Source organism: Mus musculus, chromosome 6, assembly GCF_000001635.26.
Source record: "Mus musculus strain C57BL/6J chromosome 6, GRCm38.p6 C57BL/6J".
In the NCBI taxonomy this organism is placed as follows: domain Eukaryota; kingdom Metazoa; phylum Chordata; class Mammalia; order Rodentia; family Muridae; genus Mus; species Mus musculus.
The window spans coordinates 38,985,785-39,006,589 of NC_000072.6; the positions used below are offsets into that span (position 1 = coordinate 38,985,785).

The 20,805-nt window shown below is 44.7% G+C and overlaps 1 protein-coding gene and 1 long non-coding RNA gene across 12 annotated transcripts in view; one reads left to right on the forward strand and one right to left on the reverse strand.

The window, feature by feature from the left end:
• The window catches only part of Tbxas1 (thromboxane A synthase 1, platelet), a 220,432-nt gene that overhangs the window by 121,626 nt on the left and 78,001 nt on the right, over positions 1–20,805 (forward strand). For 9 of the 10 annotated variants that reach the window (XM_017321499.2, XM_017321500.2, XM_011241280.3 and 6 more), the window contains one exon: positions 15,468–15,584. The exons of the other annotated variant lie outside the window; for it this stretch is intronic. In XM_017321499.2, the coding sequence (XP_017176988.1) occupies positions 15,468–15,584 (117 nt within the window). The remainder of the gene's footprint in view (positions 1–15,467; positions 15,585–20,805) is intronic. 10 annotated transcript variants of the gene reach the window in all.
• On the reverse strand, positions 1,040–19,919 carry Gm38688. Of its 2 annotated transcripts, none has more exons than XR_868992.2 (3): positions 19,503–19,919; positions 5,243–5,424; positions 1,040–3,593 (listed from the first exon to the last, which is right to left on the reverse strand). It is a non-coding gene; the product is annotated as a predicted gene, 38688 (long non-coding RNA). The 2 variants fall into 2 exon arrangements; XR_868993.2 differs by lacking the exon at positions 19,503–19,919 and adding an exon at positions 8,471–8,500.

A 20,805-nucleotide genomic window follows, 5' to 3' on the forward strand; every position in this document is an offset into this window, starting at 1 on the left:
TTGCCTGTTTTCAGTGCTTCACCTCCTCAGCACCTGTGCAAAACCCAGCTGCTCTTCAAGGCTATCAGATTCTACCTCCTCCAGAAAGCCTTCCCAGCCTCCCCCCACTTTTTCCTTTCCAGAAACAGACTCTTGGTCACCTGCATCATTTATCTTTATTACTGAGCCCATCTGGGACTTCTGGCTTTTGTCCTGACTCGGTGATTTATTTTTCAAACCTAAGGTCTGTTTTTTTCTACACCCCCTTTATGGTCCAAACACCTAGTGGCCGTTATGGTTTGCCTGGGAAACGCCTCCCAGTGTGCCCACGTGTTTGATGACTTGCTCCCCAGTTGATGCTACTGCTTTAGAAGGCTGTAGAATTTTGGGGGAGAGCAGTCCTGGATGGAGGCAGGGGGTCCCTGGAGAATGCTGTCTGTCTCAGCTTCTGGTCTACCAACGTATGAACCAGTAGCTTCACGCTCCTGCCACAGCACGGTGAGCTGCTATCACTACCACAGCTTCCTCACCATGATATAGTTTACATTAAACCATGAGGAAGAACCGGTCAGTAAGAGTAAGTTATCTCGGGTCAGGTATTTGGCAATGGCAATGAGAAAGATAAGTAATACAGCATCTCTTCTGAATCCAAGTGGAATAGTCAACTGTTCACAGGCCGGATCATCTCTGCAGTAGGAGGGGTGCCTGAACCTGGGGAGTCCCCATCTCCTCCCCAGCAAGGTCATTTACAAAGACCCATTGTAGATTAAATCTCTAGGAAACCCTGAAGTTAATTTTCCATCTGGGATGACTCTGCTTATCTTCAGCTTTGTTTATGGTCTTTAAAGCAATTCCATATTCATGATAAAAACAACCCTGGTGACTCACTTTAAAAACAAAAAAACACACAGTCATTCGAGTGGGATTTTCTCACAGGTTTCTGAAAGTCAAATTAAACCGGGTTCTGTGGTTCCCTCTTTTCCATATGCTTATTTATCTGCTCAAAGAACTCAAGGAGATTAGTGAGGCGTGCTTTCCCCGACCGACACCATGCCTCCTTCCCTTTAATAAGCCATGTTTACTTAAGTGTTCAGCTTCATTATACATTCACTCGGTAAACATTAAACGCTTACTCCATGCAAGCGTCTACCAAGAGGTCCCTTGTGATACAGAAACACTTCGGCATATTAGTTTGATGCATTAAATGAAAAGGAACTTAAATAACACATAGCTTCATTTTCCACCGTTGAGAGCCCACTGCTGCTCACACATCCCATTTTTGAGTCATGTAGCTTCAAGGACAAGCTGGTAGAACGTGGTTGTGTGAAGAGCTGGGAGGGACCCATGGAGCTGAGGTGACATGACAGGGGACTCTAACACACATCAGTTCTGAGTAAATATTGAATAAAAAAAAAATCATTGAGTGAAGTATTATATTTCAGCTGGGCATGGAGGTGCAGGCTTAGAATTCCTATACTCAGGAGATTGAAGTTCAAAGCCTGGCTGAGCCATATGTAGAGAGTCTCTCTTGTAAGAAGAAGTTGGGGCCATAACTTTTTTTTTCCCAAACTCTAAAATCCTGGGCTGAATAGATTACAAATGTCCAGACTCAAAAGTGACAACTCTCAGGTCACAGTTTCCCTCAGCTTTTTTTGTGAGGCATGTCTTGGCTCCATCCTGTCCTTATCCCTCCACCTCTGTTGGCACTCCTGGTACTTCCTGAGATGGCTCCACTAACCCTTGAACCCAGAGATGATCATTAAGCCCAATGATGACCAATCTTCTTAGGATCTGTAGACCCTCCATCATCCCAGCAGCTTGAATCTTTGGAATTTTTGTTTAAATATTTTTAACTCCTTCTTCTTGGCTATCTTGAACTTGAGGGCGGCTTGTTTTGTTTTGAATATCAATGGAAACTGGAGCTGGCAGAAATGTCCACAACTAGTGATGGAATTATTTCTTGGGAGGGTGATGAGGTCCACTGGTCTTTAGCCTATGTTTGGTTGGTCCAGTTGGACAGGGACATGAAGGAGATGGGTTCGATCAACTACCATGATACCCTGGTGCCATGAGTTCTCACCCAAAATGGTAGCATGGAGAGCTAGAGCTATAGACACATTGGTTCCTGTCTTGGCAGCTTGGATATAGAGCAGAGGAGGGAAGTAAGGCCATTGCATGTTTGGATGGGTGAGTACCAGTCCTTGGACCTTATGAACAGCTCAGAGACCACCTCTCTAGGGACAGGTTGAATCACACCCATCTCATCTAAAGCCATGTGATTGATTTGGTGAGAGGTTTTATCTTGGACCATAAGCCCTGAGAGCCCTGGCGGCCCTAGATTTAGCCTCTCAATAGACCCCATCATCCACTTATCCTGTGGTTGTCACACTCCCAAGGCCCAATCACCATGAGACCACAATGTGCCGCAGAGATGGCTAAAGGCAGGAGGCAAATTAGTCCCTGGTGATTTTATCCTTTTATATCAAAGTTCCACAGTGTTCAGAGAAACGCAGAGGGCAGCAGTTCCTTGAAGTGCTAACTGTCCAGAAAGCTCCATTCACAGCCACCAGCAGGTCAGACCCACCCGTGCTGGAGCCTTGGGGATCCCGTGCTAGTCCATTTACCATAACATTGCTCTCTTTAACCTGTCTTTACCCGCAAAACTGGTATCTTTCCTCCCACAGTTTTGACAAATCCATCCATTTGCTCCTGGTCCCTGTCTGTCCCTTAAAGGAAGCGGCTAGGAAACAGACTCTCAGATTCCTGTGGTGAGAACAGTTGCCACATATGCCCTAAGGAAGCTCTTGTCTCTTTGGCTAAGCCTGAAATTTTGTTTGTTTGTTTGTTTTTTCCCCTTTCCTTCTTTCTTTTTCCTCCCTCCACTCAACTCTCCTTGGACATTTCTTAGGAAAGTTCAACCCAGCCAGGCGTGGTGATGCATACCTCTGGTCTCTCAGGAGGCAGATGCAGGTAGATCTCTGAGTTTGAAGCCATTCTGGTCTTTAGAGTGAGTAAGAAAGAAATCAATAATAATTATTATTATTAATTAATAATAATAAATAAAGGTAAACCCACATGATAGGCCCAGAGCAAGGCAGTTCTTCCTGACAGCTCAAACATCCAGTGAGACCAGTGAGCACCCCAAAATGTGCAGGAGCAACCTTGTCTGTTTAGCTCACACTCTTTTTTTTACAGCAAGCCTTTTTGTTTTTATGTGACGCACTTGGCAAAGCACACCACACTGGGCATCCTGGGTGAAATCACACCGGGTGGCCCTGCCTGTGGCCTGTGAGCTTCCCAACTCATTGCTTTAGCAGAGACACAGCTGGTCCTGGAGATGGCCATTGCACGGGTTTTCACAGCATGATGGGTTGGTTCGCACTTGGACATCATCTTTCTAGGGCCTGAGAGTCTGTGAGGCCCCAGGATGCCGGAACGGCCAGGGATCCATGCCATTGATTTGGATGTTCAAGGTTTTTCTTTGACTCACAGCACATCTTTGTAAATTTCAAAATGTTGTTGAAAGGACTTTATATCTTTGGTCTTCAAACGTTCTTCCTATTTACATGTATCTGTCTGTGGGAGGAGGCATGGGGGAGGTTCCCATGGTGCACCTGTGAAGGGCAGAGGACAGTTTGCAGGAGTTAGTCCTTTCCTTCCAACATGTGAGTTTCAGGGATTGACTTGGGACATCAGACTTGGCAACCAGTGCCCTTCCCACTGACCCATCTCACCTGTCTTGTATCTTGAGTGCTACTAGACTCTTGGCATAGCAGGAAATCAAGTTCATTTTAAAAAATAATGAGTAAAACCTTATTTGTGTAATTATGCTTTCTTTCCCTGAGCTTTATGGTGGTGGAAATAGATACCAATGTGTCAAACAGGAGGCGAATGTCTAGAGTTTGGGGGATGGATTGTAAATGAGCCCCAGAAGCAAGTGTGCATGAGGGAAGAGGGGGAGAGAACTGGGAGTTGGGGGGGGGAGTGGGGGCACGAATGAAAGAGCTTGAGGAAGCCAGCCACATCGAATCTGATGGCAATCCACTCACTTTCCTTTTTATGCAGTGTAAGACCTCGTTTCATAGAATGGCGCCTCCTGCATTTAGGGTGGGTCTTCCACTTCAGTCAACCCAGTCTAGAAACTCCCTCCCAACCATGCTCAGAGGTTTGCCTCCTATATGACCCTAGCCCCTGTCAGGTTGACAGCTGATGTTAACCGTCGGATAAGTCATTGTACAGGCGAGAGCTGACCCTCATTCTCTCCCACCCTTGTTTCTATTTTCTACCATTCCCATTCTTCCGACATTCCCCCTCTTCTTAACAGTTGCCTATCAGTGAGGTGGAAGCCTTCGAATAAACTGTAAACTGATTTTTAGCTGTGTGACCTGTCTATCTTTTGACTTCTCTGAATCTAGATGGGTGACATTAGGCCAGCTGATTAGCAAAGACATAGCTGATTAGCTGTTTGACATAGACAGATCACCTTGGAATCCTACCACATCCCACACAACCTTTCAAAACTTCAAATGCTGGGACAAGTCCTCTCTCAGGTCCCTAAGGAAAATGTTGTCCCAGCCAAGCACAACAGACGCTGTGTCGGGGACACCCTTGTCCATCTCAAGTGCTATCTTACTCAGGGGCCCTGCAAAGAGCTGTTGAGAAAGTCACACAGGAGAGAGGATTTGACCAGTCCCAGGACCCATCTCAACTCGGGAAGGGCCCTTGCTGTGAGGTACAGGGCTAATAGAAGGTCTAAGTGTATGGTTTTCTACCCCCAAAGTATAAGCCATGACTGGCACAAATCTTTGCACAGATCACAGTGATCATATATGTAAAATAACCACAAGCAGAGACATTGGAATAACTGAAGTGACAAAATTCTCAAGCCTACTTGACTAGAATCTAACAAGTGAACATGTCAAAGGTTTCTCATAACGAGGAGCAAAACAGACAGGACCATGGAGAGCTTCTTCATGGCCTTGAGATGATGTGGGAATGAGAAGTGTTGGTGGCAGAGGCAACCACTGTACGTTATAGATTGGTGGTATTCTGCAACCCACTTGGCAGGCTTAACAGTAAACCAGTTGGCAGTGCTCAAATAGTGACCTCCCACGTGACATGGCATCCCTGAAAGTCTTAACCTCCCTCACTCTGCTTGCCCACATTCCTCTTCCACTTCCTGCCTCTTTTAGGCTGAGAAGACAAACAGTGGCCACACCTTGAGAGAGCCTGTTGGGAATCCATGTTAGATAAGAGGAGTTACCTGGCCTCCAAGGAAATAGGTGGGAGAGACAAGGAAGTAGTGTGAGCCAAGTTTGGGGAGACCAGCAGGACACAATGCAGGTGACAACGATGTAGTCATTGAAAGATGGCAACCTCAGTCATGTTCAGAAGATAGAAAATCTGATTCAATAGTATTTCAGTGGTAGAGTGCTTAGGTCGAATCTATAGCACAATGGAATAAAAAGGAGAAAAAAAAAAACCCATTAAATTAGCCAAGGGAATTAACTTAGCTCTTAAATTGTTATCCATGTTTGAAAACCATCACCAAAGTGACAGATGTGTAATTCTATCGCACATGACAGTGGACACTTCCTGAGTCTGAGCAGGAGCTCTATCAGGAAAGTGGGCCAAGCTTCTGCTCCTGCCAGGGATGGCCCAGCACAGCCCAACAAGCTCACTGTTGGTTAAGGCCTCTTCATTGAGAACTGCTGGAGGTTATCCCAGCTCTGAACACTACATTTTAGATCTCAACTTGAAGCCTTCCACTTAGACATGTTGATTCTCGTTTGGGGTTTCCTCATCTCACTCCAGACTACACAAATTAAAGATATCTGGCACGCTGTTTATTTATTGATTTTAAGTTAGCATAACTTTAATATAGAAATCTTGATTATAAAACTCAATGTGCACACTGCCAGTCAACAAAAGGTTCAGAGCCAATTCTATGCTGGGCGGTAGGGGGGTGGGTTGTCACTTATGTGCTGGGCAGGGGGGTCCCTATACGCTTCTTCCCAGTGTTCTCATCTTTGCCCCTCAAGATGACCACTCTTTTGGCATCTATTACGACAGACTTAGATATCCCATTCTTGCCTCTTATGTAAATGAAAACTTACAGGATGTGCTATTCTGTCCTGGCTAATTTTTTTCCCCTCAATGTGTTTGTAAGATTTATCTCTAACCAGGTACTAAAATAAATGCCATCCATCTTGTTTATTGCTATATAGTTCTCTGATATATACAAGATCATTTGTCCCTCTGTTGATAGGCTTGTAGGTAGTTGCTGAGTTTTCAATGTTCTAAGTCAAACTGTTAAGATTATATTGAGGAAATGCACTTAGGAATCAGTCCTGGGACCAGAACTGCTGAGTCACAGAGCAGGGCCGCCCTTGGCTTGCTTGTTTACCATGAATCAGTTTTCGATGTGGTTGTGTCTGCTGTTGCCTTGGCAATCTGAGGCGGAGCTCTCCACTTTACCTGTCCTTCACGTGCTGCTGCTTCCCTTGCTTTCTGGTTGGGTAATGACACACCCTTGCCATTTTAATGTGCATTTCTCTAATGAGCAATGATATTTCATGCTGTTTCATAGGCTCTCCTGACATTTGAATATCCCCTTTTGTGCTGGCCAGGTCTTTGCCCATTTTTTTTTTTTAAGTGTTTGACTTTTTTTTTTCCCTCCTACCAATTAATTGGTGTCCTAATATGATCTGACTCTTTTGTGGGCATAGCTTCTCCTTGTCTGAAGTTTTCTTGTTTCTTGATTCGTTTGTGCACGCGCACCCATGCCCACACATAGCTGTTTATGTGGAAGCCAGAGAGCAGCCTTAGTGCTGTCCTCCAGAACCACCCTCCTTGTTTCCTGAAACAAGATCTCTCACTAGTGATTAGTGTAGGCTGCCTAGCCAGCAAGCCCCCTGTCTCCACTCTCCACTGCTGAGATTACAAGTGCACATCACTAGGCTCAGCCATATGGACATCACACCAGTCCTAGGCTTTGAACTCAGGTCCTCACAACTGTGCAGCAAGCACTTTGCCAGCTCAGCTACTTGCCCCCATCCCCCCATCCCCACCCCCTTGATCGTTTTCTTAGTGTAACCATTTGCTAGTAAAGTCCAGATTGCCAAACTCTCTGACAGCATTACTTTTGTTACTCTGTTGAAGAAATCTTGCCGGCCTCCAAGCCTTTGAAACTATTCTGTACGTTTCATTTGCTTTGCCTTTCACACCATCTCCAGATGACTTTCAGGGGGAAGTAAGGGATGGATCATTTTGAAATCCAAATACCCCAGGATCATTTGTGAGGAAGACCATCCAATCCCGGAGTTAGGAAATATCTTTGTCATAAATCAAGACATCGTGTGTGTGTGTGTGTGTGTGTGTGTGTGTGTGTGTGTGTGTGTGTATTTCTGTATTTCACACATGTATTTCTGGATCCTGTTTTGTGCCATCGATTAATGTGTTTGCCCCAGTACCTTTGTATACCCACAGATAAGTATCCTATCGTTACAATAAATAGATGGAAGCACCATTTCTCCTGACCTTCAGGTGCTTTGGTCCTTCCTTTGCTTATAGTTCTGAGTCAACTTGTCCTCTTCTGAAGAATTGACTTAGAATTTCCAGATCTGTGAGTGTATCATGTGAGTCCTCTTCCTCTTAGCAACACTTTGTATTTTTAGTTTAGAGGTTTTGCACATCTTTTGTTAACAATTGTTCCTTAACCATTCAACAATTTAAAGCTGGGCTTCGTGGCACATGCCTTTCATCCCAGCACGTGGGAGGTAGAAGCAGACAGATCTCTAAGACTTTGAGACCAGACTGGTGCATTTTTAAAAAGTGACAGTTTGCTGCTGCTGCTGCTGCTGTTGTTGTTTTAGTTCGTACCCAACAGTTTTACACTCAGTATTAATTCAGAAAGTATGTTGGCAGACACTCCGTGACCTTTCTGCAATTTCTCCATCTATAATAAATACCGCATTGTTTCTTCTATTCAAAGCTTTACGTATTTCATATCACTTTAGTCATAGTCCACTAAGGTTTTGTCTCATGATGGCTATTGAAATTTATTAAGTATTTCTTACCTGTTGAGATTGCACGCATTCTTCTCCTTTATTGTGCTAACAAGTCATATTTGATTGCTTTTCGAGGCCTGCACTCCTGGACTAAGCCCCTTGGATCTTGATAAATAGCTAGGATTTTTACATTGGTGTTCATGAGAAAGTTTTTCTTTCTTACAAGTTTCTGACAGATTTGGAATCAGCGTTTGTTGGCTCGGGCATTGGTCGGCTTAATGTCCAATTGTGCTCCTCAGAGCATTAATCTCAGCTTTGATTACTGCAAATCAGTAGTTTATTATGCCAATAACAAATAACATATGCAGCTGGATTAGCCTCAGTGTAGAAACCTATGGTTTTCCGTTTGACTGCAGATTGGTAGAGTTTATCTGTTTTTGTTCTATCAGCCATAAAAACACCCCAAAGAATTATTGACCCACCCATCATTTCTCTTTCTTCTCCATAAGAATGTCTTGGAAGTAAATCATAAATGCTCTGTTTGCCACATCTACAGATCTGTCTCTAGGAAGGAAGAGAGGATAAAGTTACTTTGGCACCATTTGCTGTTCCTGAACTTGGGCTGACTCCTAAAAGCCCTTCCTTAAAAATTCCTTTAACAATTATTCTAGCTTATACATATAAAATGTGGGGATGAGATGTAGTATTTGTATGAGGATATGGGAACAAGGTCCAGGCAATGGAGTTTCCCTCAGAAGGAGTTTGCAGCTGTGTTTTAGCAGACAAATAAGAAAAGGACAGGGGGCAGGGGACAGGGGACAGGGAGCAGGGGGAGGACCAAGAGCTCCAGGTAAAGAGATGAGCTGGTAAGAAGACTCAGACTCTTAAGAGAAGATGAAGTGGTCATGGTATTGGCTGAATGACATGAAGTTGTCTCAAGTACTGCATGCCAGCCTGGCAGTGAGGGCGCACACCTTTAATCCCAGCACTTGGGAGGCAGAGGCAGGCAGATTTCTGAGTTTGAGGCCAGCCTGGTCTACAGAGTGACAGCCAGGGCTACACAGAGAAACCCTGTCTCAAAAAACAAAAACCAACCAACCAAACAAACAAACAAAAATACTGCATACCCAGGATGTTCTAAGTATTTTAAATGTATCAATACAACCCTCCCAGTGGCTCAGTTCAAAACTCTTGGTGTTATCCTTGATTCTGGTCTCCATATTAGTTACTGTCTTGTAGACCTAAGCCATGACAAAAAGAAACGTAGGGAGGAAGTGCGAGTTTTGCTTCAGAAGTTGAAGAAAGAGTCTACCATGGTGAGAAAGCACATGTTGAAAGCATGAGGCAGCTGGTAATCAGAAAACACAGAAAGCAAGCAGATATAAATACACAAACATACAGAGAGAGAGAGAGAGAGAGAGAGAGAGAGAGAGAGAGAGAGAGAACGAACAAAGCAAACCAAACCAAGCAAAAGCAGTTGGAGATCTCCGTCCCTGTGCTGTGTCTGGGAGGAGTAGGGGGCTAGTGAGAACATTACTTGGCTTACAAACAAGTGAGAAGTCTCACAGGGAGGAGTTAGCTAGCTGAGGTTAGGTTTCTGCTTTTGTTGTCTTTTTCTTTAAACTAATGCTAACAAGCGTGATAAGGGCTGGTGGGATGGTGCTGGAGAGTAAAAGTGCTCCCTGTGCAAGCCTCACAGCCTGAGTTCAATCCCCGGACCCCACATAACGCTGGACAGAGAGAACTGACGCTGAAATTGCCATGCTCACATTATCATAATACAGCTTTAAATGTAATGATTTTGCATAAATGAGGCACCCTTACACTGTGTAATGTCCAAGGTTACTTCACTATTATTTATCTCCGTCATGGTAGAATAACACAATATCCTTTCTTTTAGTGTTTTGCCACACACCCCATCATTGTCATCTAAGGTTGGCATACAGCAGCACACCAGAGCGTCTTGCTTCCCCCTAACCGCAGCTCAGAACACCTTGATCACCCACCACACACACACACACACACACACACACACACACACACACAGACAGACAGACAGACACACCCCTCCACTCCATTGTAGCCTTCAGCTTACCCTCCAGTCGCAGAGATCAACTTTAAAGCTTTAGGAAGATCCTGCAGTGTGGAAAATGGATGGCCGTGATAAGGCTGTCCACAGGGCAGTCAGTTAGGGCAGAGATAATGGTGACCTCAGCCAGGGTGGTGGCCCTAAGGATGGAGTAGGCTGGCCTTGGTTGATCAAAGAGATTTCAGACTTGTGATTGATAAGCTTTAAGTGGGGAGAGATGACCCAAAGGTCAGTGGTTTGGATTAAAATAGGCTTTTCAAGCCAGGCAGTGGTGGTGCACGCCTTTAATCCCAGCACTTGGGAGGCAGAGGCAGGCGGATTTCTGAGTTCAAGGCCAGCCTGGTTTAGAGTGAGTTCCAGGACAGCCAGGGCTATACAGAGAAACCTGTCTCAAAAGCAAACAAACACAACAAACAAACAAAAACAACAAACAAACAAAAAGGCTTTTCAAATTTTGTATTGACTAATAGTAAGAAACTAGCCATGTGCAACAGTCTAAAAAAATAGATTTTTGATGTTGCCACATACACATAGACACACAAAGACACACATGCACACACTTATGGCAAATGAGTTTGACAACAAACTCTAAATCATTTATGAAATACTCAAAACTTTTTGCCCTATTTCTTGTTTCTCTTTATCCTCCCTCCCTCCCTCCCCCCTCCCTCTCTTCATCCCTCCCTTCCTTCCTCTCTGTCTTTTCTTTGTTTCTGTATTTTCTTTGTTTGGAGTGTTTGTTCTGATCTTGGTTCTGACAGGGTCCCACTGTGTAGCTCAGCCCAGCTTCACACTCACACTCCACATGCTTCAGTCTCCCGTGTTCTAGGGTAACAGGCATGAGACATCACAGCTGCCTCTTTTTCCTATGTGTTGGTTGCCATTCCCTACAGTAATATTCTATGGGCTCTGTATGCTATACACACCTAGCCTGAAAGAACTTGGACGTATCTTGGCTAAAGGTTTGAACATGAGCCTGTCCTAGAGGCTCATGTGTCTGAACACCCAGCCTCCAGCCAGTGGTCTATTTTGGAAGGTGGGGAGGAAGCCTTTAGGCTTCACTGGAAGAAGTGGATCTCTGAGGGGCATGCCTACTTTCTGCACTCTTTGCTTTCTGATCTACTGAAATGTTGGCAAGCAGCTGGAACGCACTCCCCACGCCCAGTGACCACAGAGCCTGCTGCAGGCCTCTGCCACCATTGAAGAACTATATCCCTTCAAAGCATAAGCCCAAATAAACCTCTCCTCCCTAAGCTGCTTCTTGTAGGGTATTTTGTCACTGCCACAAGAACAGTAGCTAGTACACTTGACCTTAAAACCTTCTCGCCATCTTTTGAAATGATGGAAGACTGTTCATTTTATTCTAATACATGTTTAGACATGAAACACTCCTGGAAATGTTACCTCTGACTTTGACTATCAAAAAAGAGAGAGAGAGAAAGGGAAAGAGAAAAAAGAAAGAAAGAGAGAGGGAGGGAAGGAAGGAAGGAAGGAAGGAAAGAAGGAAGGAAGGAAGGAAGGAAGGAAGGAAGGAAGGAAGGAAGGAAGGAAGGAAGGAAGGAAGGAAGGAAGGAAGGGAAAAAGAAGAACAAACACAAAAACAAAACCATGGATGGCACCAAAATACAGCTTCTAAACAGAGGACATGAGAGGTTACAGGGCTGGGTTGAGAGTCTAACAACATATTGCATGGAGAGTGGTATATTTGTCCTTTAAATATAAGATTAAAAGCAGCAGAGACCCAATTCTTAGGTCTTTTGTGTCGCCCTCAGGTATCATCGCTCAGGTACCATCCTTTTGGTCTTTGTTTTTTATTTAGAGACAGACACTCCTATTGTCTTAGAGCTTGCTTGCCAAGTAGGCTCAGCTGATGGCCATAGATCTGCCTGTCTCTGCATCCCCAGCGCTAAGATTACAAGTGCATATGCCACATTCAACCTTTTTTTTAGCATGGGTTCTGTGGGTTGAACCCAAGGCCTCGACGTGCAGCAAGCATTCTGCTGATTGAGCTAGCTCCTCAGCCCTGCACTGCTTACATCTTAAGGGTGGATCAAATCTGTCTTGATCCTGATTCGACAATTGAGTCTGTCTTAGCAGAACTGTATAAACCTGTGTCTCACTTTTTTTTTTCCCAAGCAAAAAGGCTTAGCAGTGTGGCACAGGCTGGGGCTTTGCCACTCTATAAATATCCATAATGTATGATTTCCTCCTTTGACTCTGGAACCTAAATAAACAGATTATGTTCCAAAAATTCCATAAAACCATAATTCAGTGGCCACGGCACTCCTAAAGAATCTCATTCTAAATATAGAGAGGTATTCCTTTGCAGAAAAATATCCCAGCAACTTGGTTCTAATATATAATTAAATCCTCTAGATGCTTTGCAGTTATGTTTTATGGCTTATTTTGAGTGTTCATATTTTATCAGAAAATTATAATTTTCCTCTAAATAGGAGTTTTTACAAGGCGTTTGAGTTATGATGGCTGGCGTCATGCTTCAGCTATAATTAAAGCTGTGAAAGGAAATGGTGGAGCCCTATGGCACACAAGGTTCCACAGAGTGCTTGGTCCTGTAATCCCCCTGCATCCGCAGGGCCGGGCCCACATGGCCAACAGTGAGGGCACCATCTGCAACCATCCCTGGGATAGCTGCTTTGAGGACAGAAAAGCATGTTCTGGGGGAAGGACGGGAAGGAGAGGGTGGCTAGGGACTCCTTTATATATTTCTTGGTTCAGTCTCTACATGGCTGGTCCTTAGAGACCTCCTGACCATGTCACCCGATAGCATGCCCCCACACCCAACCTTCCCCCAGAGAAGACTCTCTTCCTCATCATCTGCAATCCATTTCTCTCTGCTTCTTCACTCAGTTGTCAGCCTCGCAAAGGCTATGCTGGTTAGTCTTTTGTCAGTTTGACACAAGCTAGAATCATCTGGGAAGAAGGAACCTCAACTAAGAAAATGCCCCTACCAGATTTGTCTGTAAGCAAGTCTTTGAAGCATTTTTTTTAAAAAATTAGTATTAGGGACTGATGTGGGAGGCCCAGCCCACTGTGGGAAGTGCCACCTCTGGGCAGGTCACCTTGGGTTGTATAAGAAAGCAAGCAGAGTAAACCATTAGGAGCCAATCAGTAAGCAATGTTCCTCTGTCTAGGTTCCTGCCCTGATTCCCCTCAATAATGGACTATGGCCTGTAAGGCAAAATAAACCCTTTCCTCTCCAAGCTGCTTTTGGTCATGGTCTTTGTCATATCAATAGAAAGCAAACCAATACAAGGGCCAAAGCAAAGGTTTTCCTATTCAATATTCTCTATAACCAGCTTGTGAACATTATCTGAGCTTCCTGAGGAGACCATAGTAGAGCATCTTACATTGGGGGACTCACAGAAAGAAATACATTTTATCTCAGTTCTGGAAAGGCTGGAAGTATGAGTGAAGTCAGGGTTGACCATCTGGGACCTATGTCTCTGGCTTAAATGTCTGTCTTCTATGTCCCCCATGGTCCTCTGTTTGTGTCCTAATCTTAAAAGAACTTGTTGGTTCTGTATAGATTCCAAACACTCTGGATTCAGGCTCACTATAAAGGCTTTCTTTAATTTCATTACCTTTTTAAAATCTCTATGGTTGAATATGGGGTTCTAGGAGTTAGGATTTCAATATGTAACATTTTAGGAGATACAATTCAGGCCATAATGCTTATATCAGACATTTAACAAATCTATGTTGATTAAGAAGAACACAATGACACTCACAGGCCTTCTCCAGACACAGGGCTGTGCATCCTCTGTGCCTGCTGAGTTCCTGGACTCCCATCTACCCTGCCTTGTATACACACTCACAGGCCTCCCTCTGGACACATGACTGGCATTTATATGAGTGCAGGTCTCACCATTTGCTTGATAACCGTAGATCTCATTCTTCATTTAAGAGGCTTCTTTCTGCAGCCAACAGAGACCATTACTGAAAGCTACAATTAGTCAAAATGCAAAGAACAAGTGACCATGGGGTACCTATCCCCATTTAACACATCTCAACACAAACTCTTATACCTTGGGCCCAGAGAACATCTAAGAGGAAACAGAAAGACTTGAACAGAGGACCAGAACAAGTTACCATGTCTTCTACATGACACAGAAGCTGCACACAGGAGCTCTCAATAATGCTGTTGCCTAAACAAGGCTTGAAAAATAAACGGCAAGACCTTGGGAGAACGGGGGGGGGGGGGAGCAAAAACTATAATCAAAATATATCGTATGAAGAAATAGATATTTTCAATAAAAGAAAAAAGGTGACAAAGCCTAATAGATGATAATACTAGTTGACAGACCAACATATATAGGGAGGTCTTGCAATATTGCAGCCCTAGATGAAGAGCAACAGACAATTACTGGCTGCTGAGAGAGGGAGAATTGGTCTTCTCCAAGGACAAGCCCCCAGTAGGTTATCCAGTCCCAAAGGCCAGCTCTAAACTCATATGAGTAGTATTAAAGGAACTCAGCATATTGTACTTATAAGTTTATATGTGTGTGTATCTATAATTAAAGAATAAGAGATCATGAATTTGAGAAGTCAGCAGGAGTGGGTACGAGAGGAGAAGGAGGGGGTGATGTCAATACAGTACTCACATATGAAAATTTCAAAATTAAAGTCAAAAGGAAAACCCAATGAATACTAGAACACAGAACCAGCAGAGTGGACAAGCCCTTTAAAACAGCAATCCTGAGGTTGCTCGGAGGGCCTCACAGGGGCCTCAGGGTGCACGGAGGCTACTGAGTTGTTTTGGTGATGTTTGCACTGTGACAAGGCTAACAGATCTGTCTATCTGTCCCTGGTGGCCTCAGCTGTGGGTCTTAGATCCTCGTCCATGGACGCTATAATTCTTTCCTCTGTCCTTGCAAGAGAAACCTAGGTTCGGGTCATTGGTGGACTTTAACAGGAGTATTTTCTATGTCCTTCAATTGTCATCTGCTGCTGTCATAAAGCACTCTGACCGAAGCCGCTTTGGGGGGAAGAGTTTATTTCGCTTGTCCTTCCAGACAGATCACAATACATAACTGAAGGAAGTCAGGGCCAGAACTCAAGCAAGATCTTGAAGCCGAAACCATGGGAGAATGTTGATTGCTGGCTCCCTCATAGGCTCATGCTTAGCTAGCCAGCTTCTTATACAGCCCAGGACCACTGGCCTAGGGAATAGTGCTACCCACAGTGGTCTGGGCCATCCTCCATCAACTAACAAGCAAGATAACCTCCACAAACTTGCCTACAGCCCAGTCTGATCTGTTCAGTCCCTCAATTGAGACTCCCTTCTCAGAGGGCTTGATTGACAGTTAAAGCTAACTAGGAGAGCCGAGAAGGTGGCATTGGCTAACACTCTGCTTGTTGCTTTTCATCAGGCCTCAGGTCTGGAACCCAAGATGGTAGCAGACAGTGTCCTGTTGTTACGTGACAGAAGATGGGAGGAAGTCAGGGGTGCCCTGATGTCTTCATTCAGTCCTGAAAAGTTGGATGAGGTAAGAGACAGGAAACACGGAGTCTGTTCCTTAAGGACCCAGCCTCTCCCTCAAAGTATGGCAAAGAGCTAGACCAGGCTTGAGGCTTGCCCAGGTGGCACATCAAAGTGTCTCACCTGCGGGGGCCCTCGGCCTCATCATTACACAGAAAGCAAAGCATCTTCCATTTCTCTGGCGTCTCACACACGCAGGTAGCATAAATCAATGGTTCGCGCTGCATACCTGGCTGTCCCGAGACACAGCTCGAGGCACTTTGAGGCACTTAGGAGAGAAAGTAGAATAGTGTTTCTCATGCTATCTCAGATGTTTCTCATGCTATCTCCGGTGTTTCTCATGCTGTCGTCTCGGATAATGGACTGGCTGGGGAGCCTGTGCAGATGCAAATTCCCTCCCAGGAGGCTCTGACCAGGTCTGAGATTGTGAACTTCAAACTACCAGTCAGGGAGGATGTTTTCTGAATGTTGAAGCACTTTACAGGACTGAGTCCTGAGTGATGGGGGGCAGAGGGCGAAGAAATGTTCTCCAAGCGGAACTCTAGGTAGGCAGCCAGACTAACATCGTCCTTAAGACAAATTTAGAGCGACCATCCAGCTCCCTGAGATGTCATGAATTCTTGAAGACTCTGAGCATTCTCCATCCTCAGCCCCGTGGCCCTCCCTTCCCTACCAACTGTGCACTTAAGAGCTGGGGGTTTGCATTGCCTCCCATTTCTCCAACCACTTGTGGAAGAAGGAAATGGCGGACAGGGCAGGCTGCACAAGTGTGTCCTCACACCTCCTTCCACAGCAGATGTGACCCTGATGGCTTCTAGATGCTTCCTTGAACCTGACACCTCCTGGTTCTCGTTATGGAACCAGAGCCAGATCACAATTTGTTGGCTTTTCATCCCAGCATTCATGAGGTAGAGGCAAGAGAATTACAAATTTGAAGTCAGCGTAAGTTTTGTCTCAATGAGGCCTTGTCTCAAAAACAAAAACAAAAACAAAAACAAAAACAAAAACAAACCCAAACCAACCAGCCAACAAAACATGATTCTTCCTGCTACTCCAAGTCCATGGACTCAAACTATCTAAGGTAGCCGAGAACCTGTGGGCTTCATGAGCCGCTTCATGATTCTACTACAGCCAGGATGGGGCCTGTGTGTGTTTGCTTGGTCCTTTGTCACTGTACCTCAAGTCTGCTGCTTTTCCAGGCCCTGCCATTTCTTTCTTACTTCTCTCAGTGACTTTAAGGGTCCGTTCAGTTTACATATTTACTTTGTTTGTTGTGTGTCCCATCCTGCTGCATGGGAACAAAGGGGTGTTTTTTTTTTTTTTCTTTTTCATGTTATGTTCCTTTTTTAACTTTTAGCTGCCTACACAGGGCGTCTAACAGGCACTCAGTAATGATGACTCAATGGGTGGATGAAAAACCAAAGAACTAATAAGAAATTTTCTTAGTTGACAAAAAAAAAAATCAATAAAAAAAGAAATTATTTTATCAAGAAAAAATATTAAGTGACTGTGAGAGTATGCTCATCGTTAAGAGTGCACGTTGTTCTCACAGAGGACCCAAGTTTGGGTCTCAGCATACATGTCAGGTGGCCCACAACCTCCTATAACTCCACCTCCAAGGAGCTGGATGCTTCTGGCCTCCTTGGGCAGCCGCGCTTGCATGCACACACCCACCCACAGACACACACACACAGAACTGAGAAGGTTAAGAGGACAGAGCACATTGTTGTCTTTCTCCTTGCAAACTCACAAGCCGTACACATGAATGTAGAAAAGGCAGGTCATAAAGAGACCAAGGGGAAGGAGTCAGCGCAGGGATGCAGAGCCCAGGCACAAAGCTGCACAGAGATCACTGTGCAGCCTCGGCATTGCTAGTCCTTCCTGAAAACGTGGCTTTTGAACTTTTGCCACCAAACTTGAGAGTTTATCACCTCCCCAACCCCAACCCCAGGGCAGGGGTTATTCTAAATAAAACAAATCCTTTGGCTCCTTGGCAGCTACGGTCTTCCTTACCTACACCCATGTGCCACCCGCCTCCTTCCCTAACACACACACCCTGTTGGCTTCCGGAGGCTTTCTTAAGACTTTGAACACCCATCCACTTCATTTATTTAATGTAAGGCTGCCTCAGTCCACAGTGCTTAGAATTACTTTAGGATCAACGTTATGTATGTGCACACACATGCATGAGTGTGCTCATGTACGTTTGTGTGGCTTTTATTTGTTTGTCAGTAAAAGCTGGGAGTCGAGTGAGGTCACATTTTCACTTAAAACTAAATTGCTTTTTGGCTTTAGTCTTCCTGAGGATAAAATGCAGTCAGAGCTAGAGCGAATGTGACTGATGCCTTTCTACTTCTGGTAGAAGAGGCCAGCAGACTCATAGTCCGATGATAGACTAGTGATTGGGACTGACGGAGCAGGTTACTGAAGACTGCTAAGAACACAACTGATTTTTTTTTTTTTCATAGAAGAAAATTTTGCCTGGTTAACCTGGAAGATTTTCCACCCATTCTCCAAAAGTGTTTGTCCTTTTAAAAGGGCAGCTGGGAGATTTATTTAAGCCTTGACAGTCTTTCAGTAGATACCTCACCAAAGACTGTGAGTAAGACTGGAATCGTGCGCAGTTTTATTGTGAATCAGGAAGTAAATGGACTTAATTTCAGGAAACGAAATTGAAATTAAATCCACACTTCTCCAAGGGAAACACATAAATAACGGGACGCCCTGGGTCAGGTTAGTGCTTATTTTATTTTTAAATGTCATAACTCATCAGAAAGGGGAGACACAGTGGAAACTGTGCATCTGTGTTTTCCGCTGAACTCTTTCAACCTGAAGGGATAACTTTCACAGGCTCTCGTAAGACTGCATAAGTCAGCAGGAGAGTGGCAGGTGGCTCTCGGGTACACACGTGGGGAGAGCGCAACGAAGAGGAAGCTGACAACCAACTGGTGGCTTCTGCTAGGACTGGGATCCTAAAGGCCTCCCAAGGGACTGGGTGGTAAAGGCTAGGTCCCCAGTGTGGCTCTCTGGGAGTCGACTGGAGGCGCATCCAGGAATGTGGCATCCCAGACATCTCAGATTCCTTCCCTTGCTTCCTGGCCATGACGTCAGAGGTTTGGCTTTGACAAGAACCCCAGCCATGACATGCTGTCTCACCACAGGCCTGTATGATCACAGACCGTACTGCCCAAAAATGGGAGCCGAGAGAAACATAGCCTTTGTAATAAATTGGTTGTCTTTGATGTTTTGTTGTAGTGGCAGAAATCTGAGTGGTATAACTACCAAGGAGAGGGATTGGAAATCATGGAGGATTGAAAGGCCTCCATGGTTGAATAACTGGATAAAATATTACAAACTATTAGATTCATCACACACTTCAACCTGTTAGAAAGACATTTGATTATCAGTTTAGCTTTGCTTATTCTGGACACATAGTTTTTCAGAGGTAAACACCCGGGGAGTTAATGCCATAGTTTGTTATTGAGTAAAATGGCATTGTTGGATAGTAGGTCTTTGCAGTTCCCACTGTCTAGCTCATTTTCTAGAGCTTCAAGGACAACAACCCCACATCCATCATACGAGCCAACTTTGCATCACTACAATAAAATACCTGGGACAGGTAACCTATCAAGATAAAAGGTCCAGTTAACTTGCAATTTAGCAAAGTCAAAGTCTAAAATCAATCATCTCTGCTGGCTTGGCCTCCGGTGAGAACAGCAGATGGTGGCATGCCATTACAGAGTGCCTGTCTGAACAAATGGTCACATCTAGAATCAGAGCAGAGACAAAGACAGGCCAGGGTCCCACGAGCCCCTTCAAAGTCATACATGCCCCCAATAACTTAGCTATTGAAGGTCCACAGCACTTCTTAACAGCACAATTCTAAAGACCAAACCTCTACACACAGCTCCTTAGTGACACTTACCAGTCAACCCCTGTTAGGCAGCTTATGTGTTTTGTCCTCAGGATCCCCTGCCAACGGTGGGCTTGTGCTCATTTACCCAGATAAACAAGGACTGAGCAGATACAAGTGACCAGCGAGACCCTGAGGATATGGTTGTCACCCAAGAGTGAATAAGCCACTCACTCACACAGCCGCGCACAGGGGCCTGTTTCCACAACGTGGAACCGGCAAGGAAGGCTGGCATCTTGCACAGCACCGGGGGCTGCGGCTCTCTGTCTAATTTTTCACTTTCATCCAGATGTTTCCTGTCGGGAAGGCAGAGTCAATAATGTATGAGTCTTATAGGTAGAGGCATATGTGCTTATTACACCCCATGGGCCTCTGCTGCCTGGGAGAAGACATATGACTCAAAAATGGCTACGATCTTTTAAAATTCAAGTTGATACAGCCAGCTTATGAGTGAACGCATGGCTTGGACCGTTTCAGTACAAGAGCCCGTGCGCAATTACGGTCATTGTCGTGGCTTTGGGCTTTGTCTGGCCTTTATATTCCCAGCACAAACTCTTCAGGCAGTCAGTACAGGGGCTTCTATGGCAGAAGTGAGTTTTCCACTGGAAAAAGCGCTGGAGCAAGCAGCTTTCCCTTGGCAGCATCGGCTGCCGGCGGTTTATTTTTAATATTTGCTTTTATTTCTTAATCCTTCCAAACAATAAAAATAAAAGTCATTAATAACCAGGGTAGCTGTGGCAATAAATACTTCAGAGTCTAAAAATACATTGTCCCTGCCTGACCAGTTACCCATTTTCCAGGGTATCTGAGTATTTATCTAGCAGCACGAGACCATTATCCTGAGACACAGTTGTATCCCACTGACACCTAATCTTCTAATTAAAATCAGAATAATGATGGACTGTTTAAATTCTACTTTTAAGTGTTCATTTTCCATTTGCATTTAAAAGAAAGCACACTCCTCATCATCGATACCCCATCCTGGGTTATAATTTGTCTTTCTTTTGCTGGAATCATAATGTCACTCCCAACTTGCCGCTGGTTAAATGGAGAAGAGCATCAAAATGTGCTTTGCAGCTTGGCTGTTGCTTGGCAACCTCAGCCGCCACCTCCTCACTGGAGTAAGTTCTAATTGGGCACAACTCTTGACAGGAGTCTCTGACTTACTGGAAATGACACTTGATTATTCATCTAGGTGGCTGGAGCTGATGTGTATCAGTAGGGAATTTTGCATAAAAATGACTCACGGATGTTTTTAATATCTCTAGGTGGCTTTCAGCAATGGCATAGTGGCTGAAGGAAGTGATAAGTTTCA